The sequence below is a fragment of the Colobus angolensis genome, unplaced genomic scaffold (genome assembly GCF_000951035.1).
Source record: "Colobus angolensis palliatus isolate OR3802 unplaced genomic scaffold, Cang.pa_1.0 Scaffold26, whole genome shotgun sequence".
NCBI classification, from domain to species: Eukaryota; Metazoa; Chordata; class Mammalia; order Primates; family Cercopithecidae; genus Colobus; species Colobus angolensis.
The window spans coordinates 2,199,622-2,218,182 of NW_012115821.1; the positions used below are offsets into that span (position 1 = coordinate 2,199,622).

General features: G+C 39.0%; 1 protein-coding gene across 4 annotated transcripts in view; it reads right to left on the bottom strand.

Moving 5' to 3' along the window:
* Positions 1-18,561, bottom strand: part of MITF (microphthalmia-associated transcription factor) — a 221,003-nt gene that overhangs the window by 185,284 nt on the left and 17,158 nt on the right. The window contains exon 1 of one of the 4 annotated variants that reach the window (XM_011947149.1): positions 11,013-11,143. The exons of 2 other annotated variants lie outside the window; for them this stretch is intronic. In XM_011947149.1, the coding sequence (XP_011802539.1) occupies positions 11,013-11,023 (11 nt within the window). In that variant the 5' untranslated portion in view covers positions 11,024-11,143. Of the gene's footprint in view, positions 1-10,762; positions 10,895-11,012; positions 11,144-18,561 lie in introns of those variants that run through there. One more of the 4 variants, XM_011947146.1, reaches the window with a different exon arrangement.

Sequence of the window (18,561 nt, forward strand, 5' to 3'; positions counted from 1 at the left end):
AGCAGCAAGGCCTCTAGCACCCTACTCCCCAACACACACAGGGAGCCTCAGTTGAAGGGCCAGTCTGGGAAAGTGGCAGCCCTCCTACCCCTTGGAAACTTGCTTCCAGAATCTTCAACCTGGAAACTTACAATACTCCTAGGCTGCCCAAGAAGCCAGTTAACAGAACACAAGGAATAGATTGTGTCAGTGGATAAAATGACTAGGGCTCCACCTGACTCCCAACAGAGTTCATACTGGAGGCCTGAAGACAAGGCAAGACTAAAGCAATACTTCTCCACTGGGGAAATACAGAAACTGACTAGCCATCCTGCTACCTGGGGTACCAGTCTAGAAGGGGCACTATAACATCATAGGAAGTAAAAGAAATATTCTGGTGGAAAGGAGAGGACTAAGATGTCCAAAGGACATTCTTGAATAATAAAATACAGTCCCTAAATCATCTTCTAATAACAGTTAATTACCAAACCTTGGTGTGCCAAACACCATGATGCAAGTTTGGGGCAGAGCCAAATTGCTCAGGGCTATAGAAGAAAGCCTGCCAGGCCTCTAGCACCTCCTAGCATGTGTGGCACTAGGTCTAACTGGTTGTTGCAAATATTAAACATTTTTAAAGAATACTGGTGTGAAGATGCACCTGAATATTAGTCGGCCTATGCTCCCATGGGCCTGCACCTAGTCATGGCTTCTGGCCCTCTTTTCTGCCATTAACACCACTTTGTAGGGTACTGTCTTAACCAGGACTGTCTCCTCCATTAACAACACTTTATGAGGTACTGTCTTATCCAGGAATCTCTTCTCCTACCCAATTCCTTAAGAAGCTGTGTCTTATTTATCACTGTATCCCAAATAATAGCTCAGTGCAATACTCTATAAATCAATTCTGTTTTCTATAACAAAAAATAGTATTAAGGCTATGTGATAAAGCTTATAATCTGTGTTTACCCTTACCATTTAGTCTTTAAGCAACCTTTAACATCAATATATAAAAGTATTAATGCTTCATAGTTTTCAATTTGAGATGTTTATGGAAAAATGTTTAAGTAAATAAAGTACAGAAAGATAATTTACAAATCTGTGGTCCAGCTATGCATACTCAAGGAGAAATGTAATCAGCCACACACATGAAATACTCACAGGAAGGCAACTAATCCAGGGTAACAGTATCAAAACCTGGAAGGTCATGAAAAATTATCCAACCCACAAGCATTGTTTTATAAGAAGGAATAAAATTGAAGCTAAGGACGATGAATTTATTTGCCCCTACCTAGTGACAAAGCCATGGTTTACATGATCTCCAAATTCACAGATCCCTGTTTTCCCCCACCACACTGGGCTGCTACCTGAATTAATCATATCATGTACTCCTTTAGCTAGCAATCTGCAATGACTCCCAATTTTTAATGAGTAAAAGGCAAAGTCTTTACAAACCCTTACAGGGTCTGTCTCTGCCCCAATCCCATTCCTTCACTGACCCTACCTCCTGCCATTCCCGGAACTCCCCACTTTGCTCAGCCTGGTCCAGCCACTGTGGCCATGATGCTGTTGCTGAAGTAGTTACACTCCTGTCCAGATACTACGTACTTACTCTTCCTTCTGTCTGCTGTGCTTTGCCCCCAGATACTGGCATGACTCCCTCATCTTCTTTGGGACTTTTCTCAAATGTCATTTTCTCAGTGAAACTGTCCTTGTCCACTCAATTTTAAATTACAAGTCACCTCAAACCCATCCATGCTTTATCATTCTCTATAACACTTATCAGCATTTAGCATATTATGCACTTTACTCATTCACATATTTATTTCTACATCTGCTTGCCCATGTAAGTTCCATGAATACAAGGATTTTCAACAGTTTGGTGCCCTGCTGTATTCCTCATACCTAGACAACTTCCTGAAACATAGTAAAACCTCAATAAATATTAGCTCAATTCGCGGTTGTATGGATTGGTGGATAGAGTTCAAGAGTGGCCCAAATCCAGAGAATTCAAGAGCTGTGAAATGTCTGATAGCATCTGGCAGCCCATAGGAAGCAGCTGGTGGCATGGGTGTCATCTACTATTACTATGTACCCACTTTTAACTGACACTCACAGATACTCTGCATGAAAGTCAGTAAACTAAGGAATGAAGTGACATAAAGACTTGTCAAAGCAATCCCTTTTGAGGCTGCATGACTCTCTGGGTTAAAGAGTGAACTAGCAAGTAAATAATTTTCATCAGAAACAAGATGCTCTCACATGCGCAGAAGTGGAAATCACTTCTAAATTGCTTCCCTGAGCCCCTCGGCTTAAGACAGAAAAGGATGGTTTACTTAGATTGGACATCCCAAAAAAGAGACTAGATTTCAAAAACTTTCTGGCATGAACCAACATTTGCCATTAGGTCTGAATGGCTGGCACAGCTGAGCCTCCATGCATCATTCTAAATATAAAACATGAAGCTTCAATTATAACTTAATGACAGATATATAAAGGAAGATATTAAGAGTGGCCAAAAATAAGGCAGTGGGAACCAAGGGTAGATATAAAAACTACATAATATTTGGCCTGGCCATCAAGGAAAAACAATTAATAACACTCAGCCAGACCCAAACTAACATAAGCAGTTTAGGCTCTTTCATGTTTAAGAACCCAATAAAGATTCGCATCCAGGCTTCTCTTACCCCACCAGTACCTGAAATAGCAAAAACATCCACAAAGAACAACTTGTCCAAATTCAAAAGACATACATCAATCCTAATTGATGAAAATTAAAAACCAACGATCTCTAAATGAATCACCAATTTCCAGTCTAATTTAGAGCTTTATAGCCCAACACACACATAAATGGAAACACGGAAAAGTTTTCCATTCCCAATCTTAGCAATCCCTCTCATGCATCAAGCATGCATCGCGATGGCAGGCTACCCAATCCAATTCTCTACACACATCTGTTAATCAACATGAACCCCATGTCACATTTTAATTCATTTGCTAGAGAATTTGGGATGATTCAGGTTCTGAATGCTGGTGACATTTTTAAATGGCATTAATTTCATATGGAAGTATTTCAAAAAAGCAAAAAAAGAAAACTACTATAACTGTTGAAAATATTTTAGCATTTACTGCAATGGTAACGCTTACTTTCCAGTACTCTCAATTTCCATAGCTAAATTTAAGATGGCTATAGGTCTTCTCTTAACTCTATGATGGCTGAAGCAGCTATGTGTGTGTTGCATCCTATCTGTAGAATCCTCCCGTTCACTAATGACACATTGCTGGAGAATCACTTGGGACCATTCAAAACCATTAAGGCTATTAACTCTGACTTGGGCCAAGTCTAATAAACAAGTGTCATCCAACAGGAAATGAGTTAAGCTGGCTTGTAAAGTCATTTAAGCAAATACTCTAAGTCAGAGTGCCTGACAAGATGCTTCTCATGGAATTCTTTTGCTGTTGATTTTGCCCAATTTAAATCAGAACTCACTGGAAGTGTTCATTTCAGGAAAAAAAAATAAAAATAAAAATAAAAATCCCATGTTTAAATGGAGTGACTTTCAGTTGGTTTAAGTGACCACCTAAAAGAATTCCTAAATGTTGCCCACGTCTCTCTGGCTGTCTCATACACAGCAACAGCAGGTGCATGATAAATAGTTAGGAAACCAACATGGAATGAATCCAGGTCCACCTACATAAAAGCAAGTTTCTGATCTGGAAATTCTAGATCATATTTTGGTCACGTCTAAGTAACACGTGCATTTCAAAATGTGGCCACCTCCGGGTACTTGTTAACGCTAAGCCCACACCTAGAACATTTCATTTCCCAAATGAAATCATTCTTATCTTTGAACAGTTCTCTCACATATTACCTTCAAATAAACCTGTCCTAATAAAAGCCATTCCTACTCTACTTGGCCTCCAGATTTAACCACTTCCTACATTCAACCATCCTGGGACCTGGCTTTACTAGACTTCAATTCTGACCTTATTTATCTTCCTTTTGTCATAATTGCTTCTTGCTTTCGTGCTCCAATAAACACTAAGGTTTTTGAGAGCAGGAACTCAAAAACACTTTAAATTCCTCTCTCTTCATATGCAGTTGCTTTTGCACAGTCAATACTCAGTAAATGCTGACTGAATTGAAAGGATCTCACTCTTAGAATACAATTCTCTCCGAGTCTCCAACCAGTCTAGTAGCTTAAAGACCAATCCTACTTAAAAATTAACTTGAATTGGAAGTACAACGAAATCACTCCAAGTTATTAACCTAACCATCAAAGTGTTTATTTTCCCACTTGGAAAACCAGGTCAACCATAGGGACCAACCTACCCTGGATAGGTGACTCTAAAAGTAATGAGGTAATTTCCTTCAAAAATGACAAAGCTTTCAGGATTCTCTGGAATGCATACCTACCCATTAATGTGTCACCATTAATCATTCCCTTTAGGTACAAGCAACACTAGAACATTTCAGAATTTTCAAGCAACATCATACTATATACTCAGATATCAACATAATCTCAATTTGATGGTCCTATGGCTTACATAGGTAGAAGGAATTAGGGGGCAGATTTACCAGAGACACTAAGAAATCGTTCTTCAAATTTATGAAACTATTACTATACTTATGCCCCAAAGATGTTATTCACTGCGTTTGTATAAGCATCCACATATCCCTATCTGAGTGAAAAAATGAACGAGAGGGCAAAGGAGTATGTTTTACTACCAAACTAGCATGGCTAGATTTAGCAAATACAGAATGTCCAGTTGAATTGAATTTCAGATGAATAAAGAACTTTTTTTAGTCTAGCTATCCCGTGAAATATCTGGAACAAAGTTATAGTAAACAATTATTCTGTATCAGAAATCCAAATTTAACTGGACATTCTGGATTTTATCTGGCAACTCTGCCCCAAATTCAGAAATTGCATTATTGAGTCTCCAATTTAAAGAAAGAAAAGGCAGTGGCACATGCCTATGGTCCCAGCTACTCAGAAGTCTGAGGCAGGAGGATCGGTTGAGCCCAGGAGTTCCAGGCCGTAGTGCACTTTGCCGATCTGGTGAGCACAATGAGTTCGGCATCAATATGGTGACCTCCTAGGGGGGCCACCAAGTTGCATCAAGAAGGGTAAACCAGCCCAAGTTAGAAATGGAACAGGTCAAAACTCCTGTGCTGATCAGTAGTAGGATTGCACCTGTGAATAGCCACTGTACTCCAGCCTGGGCATTGCAGCAAAAAGAAAAAAAAAGAAAGAAAAGAAATCACATAGCAATGAATATACTTTGTGAAGCCCTAACTTTCAGAAAGAACAAAATAAAAAATCAAAAAATAATAATATTTTAGAAACCTCAATATAATGATGGTAGGAAAAATAGTTGAGTAAGATATGAGTGCTAACTAGGTGCCAGATCACCAAGATGAAAACCCTATGTGTGCACAATCTTATTTAATTCTTGCCACATCCTTATGAGGTAGGGATCATTATTATTATTATCATCATCATTATTGTTATTATTACTATTATTATTTTACAGATAAGAAAACCAAGATGCAAAGAGAACAAGTTGCTCAATGTCACAGAATAGTACAACAGAGACTCAAACCTTGGCAAATTTAACAAAAGACAATCTTACCCACTACCTCATTTTACAGGTGAAGAGAGAATCTTAGTGATTTGCCCAAACGCACACAGCTACCAATCAGTGCAGCTGAGATTCAAACCTAGAACAGTCCTACTCCAGAGTTTTAGTCTCAACAGGCTATTTTGCCTCTCCAAATCATGCAAAATGGGACACATGCCCTCCCCACCTACACCAGTTTCAATTACCATCCTAATACATTTGAATGCTTCATCTTTAAAACACTGTGCTTGAACTTACAATGGCTTCCTAGGAATCTGTATCAAACCCATTCAGGTGAATTTTGACTCCATATTAATATAAATGATTCTGGGTTGGATAGGGAATGTGGGGAAGATTTCTATTAGGGGGAGGAATTTGTTGTTACTGCCATTTCTGTACCAAAACATCTCTTTAAAATAAGCCACTTATCTAGTATCTACCAGTCTTGCTGCCTCAAGGCAAATTCTTGCTTCTGCACACAAATTCCAAACACCGGTAATAACCTGGAACACAGATAGAATGGCTAATCTGAAGCAGCCACCAAAGCCAAATTATGTACGGAAGACTCTTCTTCTTGGATCAGGAACTCAACAGCCAGGATTCTTCCATGTAAAACATCAGTGTTCAGAAAATATGAAAAGTTATCTAGAACTTTTCCTGGAGCAGATTTTCTTATGGGAATCCTCATATGCCTTATTCTAGATGCTTGTCTACCTATGGAGTGAAGACAGGTGGTCTTTTATTAGGGGAGGAAGGTGTGTATGTGAGCATGTGTGTGTGTGTGTACATGCAAGTATGCTCCATATAAGACACAGACCTTGACGTTTATCTTCTTATCTAACTTTATCCTTCAAAATTTCCTGTAAAAAGCAGAGAACACGTTGTCAGACTATAAATTAACTTCAGGAAAGGAGGGGAATCTATGGAGAGCATGGACCCTAAGAATTTTGCTCATGCACCTTATAATGACATCTTAGTAATCTATCATTTTCTTCTTGCTTGATTGTGGACAGAGGCCATGTCTACTTTATACACGATTGTATTTTCCAGGTGCTTGGTACAGAATAGGCATCCACTTACATGATGAAGGAATGAACAAGTAGTCACTTTATTGTCAGCAGTAAGCAGTTTACACATAGCCTTACTTTTTTCCTCATTGCCCTTGAAATCTTTTACAAGGTTTTTATCCTCTTGCAATCACAACCTATCTTCAGGGCTGAACAGTGCATGTGTATCATCGTTCCTCACAAAGACAGTTCAGCTGGAACCATCCTAGCTGGCCTCTGTGACACCAGCCGTGGCCACCCTCCAACCCATTCTTCATTTGGCAGCCAGAGCACTATTCCTCTGCATGAAGCTGGCCACGCTCCCTGGTGCTCCAGCCACACTCCATGCTAAGACTGTCTCAGTGCCACACTATGCTGCACCTCCGTGCCTCAGTCTACCTGGAATGCTTTCTTCTCATCTGCTTGACGAATGTTTTGTTTTTGGTTTTTTGTTGTTGTTTTTTTGTTTTGTTTTGAGGTGGAGTCTCGCTCTGTTACCCAGGCTGGAGTACAGTGTTGTAATCTCAACTGACTGCAACCTCCACCTCCCGGTTTCCAACAACTCCCCTGCCTCAGCCTCCCAAGTAGCTGGGATTACAGGCACGCACCACCACACCTAGCTAATTTTTTGTAATTTTAGTAGAGATGCAGTTTTATCATGTTGGTCAGGCTGGTCTCGAACTTCTGACCTCAAGTGACCCACCCACCTCAGTCTCCCAAATTGCCAGGATTACATGCCCCTCCATCTTTTGTCTTTAAAGGAATAACTACAGATGTAGCATCATACTTATGTCACTGTGAGTTACAAGAAGGCAGAGCCCATGAATTATAGGCTGGCCATTTATCAATAGCATAGTGCTAGCATACAGGAGGTGCTCCATAATTGTGCCCCAGATGGAGACATGTGCTTTGGAGAGTAAAAGTAAAAAACTCTGCTAATCTAATTATATCTTCATATCTTACTCCACTGGAAGAATAATGTCTGGACCCATTCATTAAGTTCTATCTATTAATATATCTGCTAAATCTACCAGAAAAATTATTGAACGGAGGGATAATGGTGCATGCTGTTGTTCCTATTGTTTAAATGAACATCTGCTAACCAAGAAACAACATATAATATTGCCTATTTGTAATTGGGTTTCAGGGACCAAAACCAAAAGGAGAAGGTACAGTAAGTTTTAACTCTTGTATCTATAGTGAGTCATGGGAGCTTGATGCACTAAATTCAGAAGGGCCCAAGGCTCCTCCTGGGTTCACAGGAAACAGCAAAGTGATAGTTGGCAACATCTACCATACTGCAGCAGAAGGAGGGAGCAACACAATCCCACATACTTATCCCTGATCCCGTCTTTAGCCTTCATCGTATATAGTGGGAGACAGATCCCCAGGGTCACATGATTAGGTAGCAGCACAGCTGGGTCTGCAACCAGGCCTCCCAAAACATGTATTCACTCATTCATTGATTCAACATTTTTTGAAGAATTACAAGGTCCAGCATGATGCTATTTGCTGGGATAAGATAAAATGATAAAGAGATCAGGTGCGGTGGCTCACACCTGTAATCCCAGCACTTTGGGAGGCCGAAATGGGCAGATCACTAGAGGGCAGGAGTTCAAGACCAGCCTGGCCAACATGGTGAAACTCCAACTCTACTAAAAAAAAAAAAAAAAAAAAAATTAGCTGAGTAGCTGAGTAATCCCAGCTACTCAGGAGACTGAGGCAGGAGAATCACTTGAACCCAGGAGGCAAAAGTTGCAGTGAGCTGAGATCATGCTACTAGGCGAAAGAGACTCCATCTAAAAAAACAAAACAAAACAAAACAGAAAAAAGAAAAGAAAGATAAAATGATAAACAAAACCATTCATGGTCATCAAGCTAGTGAAATATACAATTCATTTAATGTATACTCCAGTTAAGTTACAATCTCATGATACCCTTCCAACTCCTACCTCGTTCAACTATTAAGCTTCCATTTTCTTATATTTAGTGATATTTTCTACATAAACACAAAAGCTCTTCTTAAAAAGATACCTCATAGCCCAAACAATTCGACCAATTCATAACTATTTTTCCTTCGCCCTTTTTATTCTATTTCTCAAACTTTTAAAACTCACATTTAACCAAAAACTCCACAATGACATTTGAAATACTTTCCAGATAGCTGTACCATTCCAAAATCTCTATTAAAAGAACTTATCATTGCAATATTAGAAGGAAATTTTGGCTAAGGGTATATGGATCTTATAATACAAATTTTCCTGAGACCGAATAATCATAACTTATCCTCGGGAACACAAATCAGTGCTTAATAGGTCTTACAGTAAGGAAATTACATTTGTATTCCTAATCCAAACCTTAACTACTAACAGTTAAACTAAATCCACTCGCTTATGAAAGATAACAGCAAAGAATCAGTCACCAGCTTACAGCAAATATTCCAGGACATATGAGCCTGGTCTGCAATTCTTCAGTTTAATCTTATTTTTCTTTTTAAAAATGAGGGAAATTAATTTGTGGGAAAATTAACCAGGAAAAGAGATTCCTCTGAAATCTTAAACAATTTTGTCAAAAAAATTTTTTCACAGAAAGTAAATGATCCAAGATGGAAATATCTATAATTTTCACTAAAGAGTTTCTATTTTGACTCTGGAATAAACATATGACTTTTCAAATTCATGTTGGTTTGCAAAATTCCAAACACCAAGTAAGCATTCATTTCCATAAAGTAAAAAGACACATTCTGGTCTTATTCTAAACAGGCTACCAGAAAACAAAACTAATACTGTGAACAAACAAATCTTCACTAAAACTCATTGAAATAATCCAAATGGTTTCCATTCCAGGGAAAATAGTAAGTCAGCAGTTTGCATATGGCTACCTTTTCTAAATACACAAAATAAGCAAAAACGCCACCAGAGGAAAGTACGAATGCTGAACCCTTTCTATTTCTGTTTCCATGGGACTGCAGTTCAATCAATACCGCCCAGCAGCACCCAACCATCCTGTGTGCACACTTCCAGGTGGCTTCCAGCATCCAGCATAGGAGTCCAGAGAACTCCCAGGAAAAGGTTCATGGAACCATCACTCAAACGACAAACCAAGTGATAAGAAAGTCTGAGGCCCAGACTCCCACTGTTGAAACAAGGAGACGCAAGCCAGAAAAATTAATGTGTAGAGGGCTGGAGCAATCAAAATTGTCACAAATAACACAGATCCTAAACAAGAAAATGATGAGGACAGAGTTAAGCATTCCTTAAAGGAGCAAAGGCTCCGAACAAACAAATAAATCAATCACAATCTTTCACATAATACCAGTAACGGCCTGGAGTTGGAGAAAAACTGTTGAGTAAAAATATTCTATATAAGGAAACTTACTTAAGGGAAGTATTCAAAACCCTTCACCCAGGGTAGAAGACAGTCCAAAGTGCAAAATCAGGAGTGAGACTCCTCCGTCTGGGGTTATTAAAGGGCACATCAGAAAAGCATCTTAAGCGCTACATAATTTTTGAAATATAACAGAAAAAGGAAAAGGAAAATTGCTGTTTAAACTGAAAGACAAAGAATTCATTTCCAAATCCCTATCCTCCTACAGTACTTGAAAAGACAATAATTAGTCAAGAAAATAGCAAAATGAGGAAGTGGTATTCTTTTACAATTTCTGTTAATCCCCACCAGCTGTAATTTCAGAAATTCAGTGATATCAGCATTTATGTTTGAGCCAGCAGAATGACAGAAGGACAACTGCAGAATCATCTGAGAGGAGGAAAAGAAATCTGGGGACCACTGGAAAATGCATTTGGAAATGTGGAAAATTAATGCACTTTGCAGTGAATCACTTCTACAGCTTCAAATACCAACACTGCCAAAAATAACATAAAAAGTGGAAAAGGAAGCATAAGCACTCCAAACCTAATCAAATGATCCAGTGGAACTTCTGAAAAAATGTTCACTGAAACAAGTGAACTGAACATTTCTGAAAACAAACAGAAAGCAATCTAGCCATTTATGAACAAGAACCAAAGATCTGATATGATATAAAGATTGACATCCCTTAAAAAACATGCTATATAAGAACCTGTAAACTGAGGTACTTTGGTTATCATCTGTTTTACCTTCTTGAAAACAGGCACAGAGTCAATTCCCTGGTTTCCTTTTCACAGAGAGAGAAAATAGCTCGTGGGAAAACCACTGAAGTATTTTCAAGGTGTCCCATTTGACTTCAGAGATGGAGCAGAATAGGTCTGAATTCCCAAAATTAATGCCAACCATTAGCTTTTACTTAGGTCAGAAGCAAAAGGAGAGGACAATCACATCAAACTCGACTGACCAAACGAGCTACAGAAGAGAGCTGAAAACACTCACCAGGGCCACATCGGCCCTTTGGCGGAACATTGAGTCCACTGAACCGTCTCAGAAAGGAGATTATTACAAAGATGCAATTGCAGACGTTCTGCCACACGCTTACGTGCACCTTCTCTCAACACTAGGAAGGCTAAATTAGAGACAGAGTGATAATTAACAGGATCCTTGGCAGCAGGAGCGGGCTTCTTTAACAAACCAGTAATTGCGATTGCTGCCTACTTAAAATGACAGGGAATTCAGCCAGGAAGGAGGGAGGTGCTAGATGGTAATCATAAAAGGTAAAATAGACTTTACATCAACAGGTTACTTGGCTCCCATTCAAAATTACCTCTTTATCTATAGATTCAGTTAATAACAGTAAATAAATTCAATACCTTACATATGAAGACTAGAGATCAATAATCCTCTCAAGGAAAGGACACAAGGATATCTGATGAAAATCTATGTCCTCCCCCCCACAAATCTTCCAGCCCCCAAAATGTCATCAACTACTACTTCAACCATGAAAATAAATATCAATTGCATAAGATATCATATTGGAAAAGAAGCTACTTCCCATAAGTGATATATTTTGACTTGGAATTCTTTTGAAAATACCCAGATGAGAAATTTTTAATAGCGGCCATAAACACTGTTTACACCCCCTGTTCTGACATCAAAGCCTCTTCCTTTGTTGGTAACCTCTCCAGAAAAGAAAAGGTATTTAACTCAGAGGTTGTTTACCAGGACGACTGAGGATTGCTGGCAAGGTAAAGAGCAGAGTTAGCACAGGGTGTCCTGGTTTAAGCCTCCAACCCCAGGAAATAAGACAGCCCATCAAACTATTAAACTGATTATTAAACATTCATCTAGACACTATTCCCAGAAGACCAGTACCCACTACACATTCCTCAGTAAGAAGCAAACCAATGTACCTCTAACATCTTTAGATGCTCAGACTCATGGAGAGATGAGGATTCAACCTTCTGCTGTAGGGAGATGACTGTTGAGATAAACCAGGGCAGGAGGCCCATAGTTTCACAATGACTAATGCTGACCAAAACTCTTCATAAAATCAGCTCCATAGGTAAAGACCTAGTTTGTTTGCTCAGGAAAGCCCTGACTCTCTGACAGAGCTGCAAAGAATTCCCTGATGGTCCTCCAAGAAGAGATCATTACAAGGCTAAAGGCTTTCAATCAGGCCTATGATGCAGCCCAGGAGTCCCTGTCGATAATATCTCAATGGAAATCTTAAACATTTCTTGTGGTAATTAAAGACACATGCAAGGTAATGAATCAGGGTTAGAATCACTGGGAACTTGGATGTTTACACTTTTCTTGGTATGGATGAGAATCAAGTCCTTTTTTTTCTTATTATTGTTTTTCTTCCTCCTCTCTCATTAATTAAAAGTAAGAATGCTTTTACATTCATTTTGTCAATCTCTAATTCATCACTGGTAGAACCCACTAAATATATGGCTCACCATGAAAGCCATGAACTAGGATTTTTATAACTTCTTCTTCTCTGTTAGATCATTATATCCTTTTATTGAAAATATTTAACTCAATACTTTGCACTGACTAACGCTCTTAACACCCACAAGTCAAGGCAGAAGTTATGCTCATTACACAACATTATGATGTTTCAAGACCTCTGGCATGCCAAAGATAAACAGTCCAGAATGGAACAGACTGGCTATATAAATTTCTGAAGACACACAAAAACAGCAATCAACAAGTCAGGTTAGGAGAAAAAAGAGAGAGAGAAAAAGAGATGAGTAAAAAACATCCAGATGTTATGAGCTACATGCTCATGTTCAGTAGTAGAACACAAGGATGGGTATGTAGACAAGACAACTTGATGTCATCAAGTAGCAACATTCGAAGATCATCAATAAGAAATGAGGAAAATCTACCACTTACTTATATACCACACCTTTGCGAATGATTAAGTATCCACCATCCCATCTTCTCCTACCTTTCTTGGAGCCTTCACAGCCCACCTCATTTCCTTCTTCAGAAGCAGCTTTAGAAACAAAGGACTATGCAGACAGGCATGATGTGAGCACCTTTAATAGACATAACTATTTGTTTTGGATTCGGATGTTCAACCACACCCTGAGTCTTCTGCCTTTACTTCATAAGAAATCTAGTCTCCTTTCCATTCAAAAATCAACATAAGTTGTCACCCCGATCACTCCTGCCTCTCCCTCCAAATCTCTGAACACCAAAATACATGGAAACCACTGCAGCATGGTGAATAAGAGAGTGAGCTTTGAAGTCAGACAGTCCTCAGTTTGAATCACAGTTCTACCTTATTTGAGTAACTTAAGATATACAAGTGACAGAAAACAGACAAGCACAAGTTTCTTCATTTATAAAATGGGATCCTATCTACCTCATATTAGAATTATATAAAACACTTAAATACCATACTCAGTAGACAGTAAGATATACTATGTTTATGATTCATCTAGATGTAAATTTATTATTAATTCCTGATGTTTCTGTTTCTTCACATTTCTAACACAGAAAGAATTTTTTAATTACATAGGTACCTTCCTTAACCCCAGTATAATACATAAGAATACTACAGAAATATATAAAAGGTAGGCTAAAGCACTAACACAAGACACAGCCTGTAAAGATGGCTTTAAAAATGCTAGATGTTGCTGTTATTATTATTGTTCTTTGTGTTTTGTTGTCACTAAATTGTGTGATCTATCTGCTACATGACTTGAAACTACAGAACCTACTAAAACCAATTCTTTTTCTCCTTCTTTCTAAAAGAATTCCAAGCAATCCCAACAAGTTAATGTTTACAATAATGACCATTCTGATAACTATAATATGCTAATTTTCAATGCTTGCAAAGGTCAAAATCATCACCTTTATCATCTGGGCCCTGAGTAAGCTGAGCCTGGTTACCTCAAAAACTGCCTACACCAGAATTTCTAAGCCATCCTGAAGTAGGAGACTACCAGGACTTATTTCCTGGTTTCAATAAGACGAAATGAAGAAACCCACCAGAACTAGCAAATGGCACCCAAGGCAACCTCTAGGTGTCCTCACTGCTCATCAGCATAAGACACTCCCAGCAGTGCTATGATAGTTTACAAAGGCCATGGCAGCCCCCAAAAGTTATCACCCCTTTTCTAAAGATTTCTGAATAACTTGTACTTTGATTTGCATGTAATTACAAGTGGGTATAAATACTGCCAGTCTACAGTCCATACACTGCTACTCTGGGTGCATGCCTATGGGTTAGCCCTGCTCTGCAAGGAGCAGCTACTCTGTTGTACACTGTTGCTTCATTAGACCTGCATTCTTCCACCACCAGCTCATTCTTAAATTCTTTCCTGAGCAATGCCAAGAACCCTCCCAGGCTAAGCCCCAATTTGGGGGCTCACCTGCCCTGTGTCAATCCTACTGCTTTTTGCTGGATTTTTCAGCAATGGTCCCATAATCTGTCTGTGGTATTTTCCCGGGTCCCCACCCACACACTCTATCTTATTAAAGAATGATAAAAAAAACTATCAAAATTCTACCATATCTGAAGAGTGAAGCCTCAGTCAACTTTAAAGATCTGGAAGTGATGGGCCACTTTTATTGGGCAAACAAACTGATAAAAGTGAGAGATCAGAGCTGGGCACAGTGACTCACACCTGTAATCCCAGAACTTTGAGAGGTTGAGGTGGGCAGATCACAAGGTTGGGAGATCAAGACCATCCTGGCTAACATGGTGAAACCCCGTCTCTACTAAAAATACAAAAAAATTAGCAGAGCGTGGTGGCAGGTGCCTATAGTCCTAGCTACTTGGGAGGCTAAGGCAAGAGAATGGTGTAAACCCGGGAGGTGGAGCTTGCAGTGAGCCGAGATTGTGCCACTGCACTTGCTCTGGGTGACAGAGCAAGACTTCATCTCAAAAAAAAAAAAAAAAAAATAGAGAGAGAGAGAGAGATCAGGCACCTGGAAAAGCTTTATTAATGTGGCTCCCTCTGTAATCCACAACATCTGAGCAGATAGTGTTTTAAAATGTTTTCCCCAGTGGGTAAGCTTTTTAGTCCAGAGGAAGAACTGCTAGAGAAATACAGATGCAAGAAAACAGTTATTAATATAGTCAACCCTCATTATTCATGGATTCCCCACTTTCAAATTCACCTACTCACTAAAACTGATTTGTAAACCCAATATCCATATTCTCAGAGTTTTACAGTCAATCACACGCATAGAATAGCAAGAAATTTGAGTATCCCAACATGCACATTACCAATCAAGGTCAAATAAGGTAATGGTCTGCCTTCTCATTTCAGCTCTCACATCATATTGTAAAAAAGTGTCCTTTTCACAGTCTATGTGGTGCCACATTTTTTGCACTTCTGTGTGTTTTTGTTGGTGACTCTTCTATTCAGTATGGCACCCAAGCTTAATGCGAAAGTGCTGTCTAGTGTTCCTAAGTCAGTGACGTTATACTGCTGCTGGCCAGGAGTTGAATGTTAATGAATCAACAATATATATTAAATAATGTGTCTTTACACAGAAACAGACATAAAACAAAGTTATGTATTGATAGATTGATTAAATGTTGCGACTGGAGGCTCTAAGGAACTTATCCCGTATTTCCATAGTGGTAATCATTCAGTATTTGCTGATTCGGTATTAAAATAATGAGAATTGACTGTATTTTTAGCAGTCTGTATCTTTAGCACCAATAGCAGTAACAATCATCACCCCTACTAACTTTGTATTGAGAATGTACATATGCCAGTCATTTTACATATTATCTTCTATAATCTTCACAGTTATCCCAAGAAGGAAATGCCACTAGCCCCGTTTTATAGGTAAAGATATGAAGACTCAGAAACACATGACAAGGGCCCGTAGCTAACAAGAGAAAAGGTAAAATAATTTTACACATTTTCCTGAAAGGGTTTAGCAAAGTTTCCAAAACTTACTGACCCCTTCTAACACACCAGAAACACTTCAGCCATCTAGGTCATTCTTTATTCAACAAACATTATTGGACACACTCAGTATCCTGGAACCTTGAGAGGTCCAGTGAACTAACAAATTCCCTGTTCCCATGGGAACTAACCAATAATAAAATAAGTATTACTGGATTGGGCTATTGATACATAAGAAGACATTTGGTTTATTAAAAGACACATTATTTTTAAAATAAAGCCTATTTAAAAAGTGACAGCTAAAGGCCATCTTCAGTGAATACCAGTTAAAATGTGTATTTCCAGGCTGGGCACAGAGGCTCACATCTGTAATCCCAGTGCTTGGGGACTCTGAGGCAGGAGGATCACTTGAGGCCAAGAGTTCAAGACCAGCATGGGCAACAAAGCAAGATCCCCACCTTAGGAAAAAAAAATTAATTAGCCAGGCATGGTGGTGTATGCCTGGAGTCCCAGCTGCTCGAGAGGCTGAAGCAGGGGAATTGCTTGAGCCCAGGAGGTTTGAGGCTATAGGAAGCTATGATTGCATCCCTGCACTCTAGTCTGGGAGATGAAGTGAGATGCTGTCTTTTAAAAAAAAAAGTAAATAAAATGAAATATATTTCTGAGTGGTGGGAAAGTGTGTATGTGTATATATGTATACATATATATATAAAATATTTATTTATATATTTATATATATACTTTCTGAGTGGTGGAAGAGAGTATACACACACACACACACACACACACACACACATGCCCTAGGGTAACTGATGTAACCACCAAGCAAGTTCTTTTCCTCTTCCAGAAAGACCTCCCCTGGCCTTTGATGGTCTGATCTGGGATCCACACCATCACTCAACAGCCATCTATTTGCCAAAGGCAACAGTGGTTCAAGTTTGACCCTTCCTGCTCCCCATTATCCTCAGCTCAACAAATATTTATTAAGCATCCTTTTATACTACAAGGCAATGAAAATTTGCCCGAAGATCCTACAAATAATTCTCAAACCATAACTCTGGGAAAACAAGAGTAAAAGTCAGATCTCTTAATGTCCACCCATTTAGATACTCAAGAAATATATCTATTCTGAAAATGTCCCAAACTGTTTTTTTCATCTCTGATAGCTGGTTCTTCTCCTAGTTCAGGGTGTCCTAACTCTCAACACCAGCCTACACAGCAGATTTATCCTGTACTCTCACTAAAATGCAGAGTTCAGAAGCCCATCCCATCATTCCACTTCTGACCAAACCTCCTCAGCTGTCTTCTCTCCTGTGCTTACAGCTTCTCTGAACACATAAGCACTCACTCTAAAGCACCTACTTCTATCTGTCTTTTTCTTCAGTGTGTTTGTCTTTCTGTTTCAATCACAGAAAGAGGAGAATTTCATTTTTCCTCTTTTCTTATAAAACTCTGGATGGGAACTGTTTAACCAAGAGTCAAGTTTTGGTTAGTAAGAATACTGAAGAAAGTCTGAAAGTGTTTTGAAAAACACTGCCTTGAGAATCCTACATACGTTTGTATGTATATATATATATATGGATTCTGATAGAATATGCATTCCTTTAATTGGTACTCAAACTTGGTAATCTCATTCCTATGCACACAGCAGCTCATAGTTGGAGGAAGTGGTCTGGAAGACTCCTGGGCTGCAACCCAGTGCTAATATAGGTTTAAAAACTTGCCACACAGTCTACAGAATGGGAGAAAAAAATTGCAATCTATCCATCTGACAAAGGTCTAATATCCAGAATCTACAAGGAACTTAAAACAAATTTACAAGAAAAAAACAACCCCACCAAAAAGGGGGCAAAGGATATGAACACACACTTCTCAAAAGAAGACATTTATGCGGCCAACAAACATATGAAAAAAAGATCATCATCGCTGGTCATTAAAGAAATGCAAATCAAAACCACAATGAGATACCATCTTATGCCAATCAGAATAGCGATCATTAAAAAGTCAGGAAACAAGAGATGCTGGTGAGGCTGTGGAGAAATAGGGACGCTTTACACCATTGGTAGGAGTATAAGTTAGTTCAACCATTGTGGATGACACTGTGGCAATTCCTCAAGGATCTAGAACCAGAATACCATTTGACCCAGCAATCCCATTACTGGGTATATACTCAAAGATTATAAATCATTCTACTATAAAGACACATGCACACGTATGTTTATTGCAGCACTATTCACAATAGCAAAGACTTGGAACCAACCCAAATGCCCATCAATGATAGACTGGATAAAGAAAATGTAGCACATACACACCATGGAATACTATGCAGCCATAAAAAAAATGAGTTCATGTCCTTTGCAGGGACATAGATAAAGCTGGAAACCATCATTCTCAGCAAACTATCACAGGAACAGAAAACCAAACACCGCATGTTCTCATTCATAAGTGGGAGTTGAACAATGAAAACACCTGGACACAGGGAGGGGAACATCACACACCAGAGACTGTCGGGGGTTGTGGGGCAAGGAGAGGGAGAGCATTAGGACAAATACCTAATGCATGCGGGGCTTAAAACCTAGATGATGGGTTGACAGGTGCAGCAAACCACCATGGCACATGTATACCTATGTAACAAACCTGCACATTCTGCACATGTATCCCAGAAC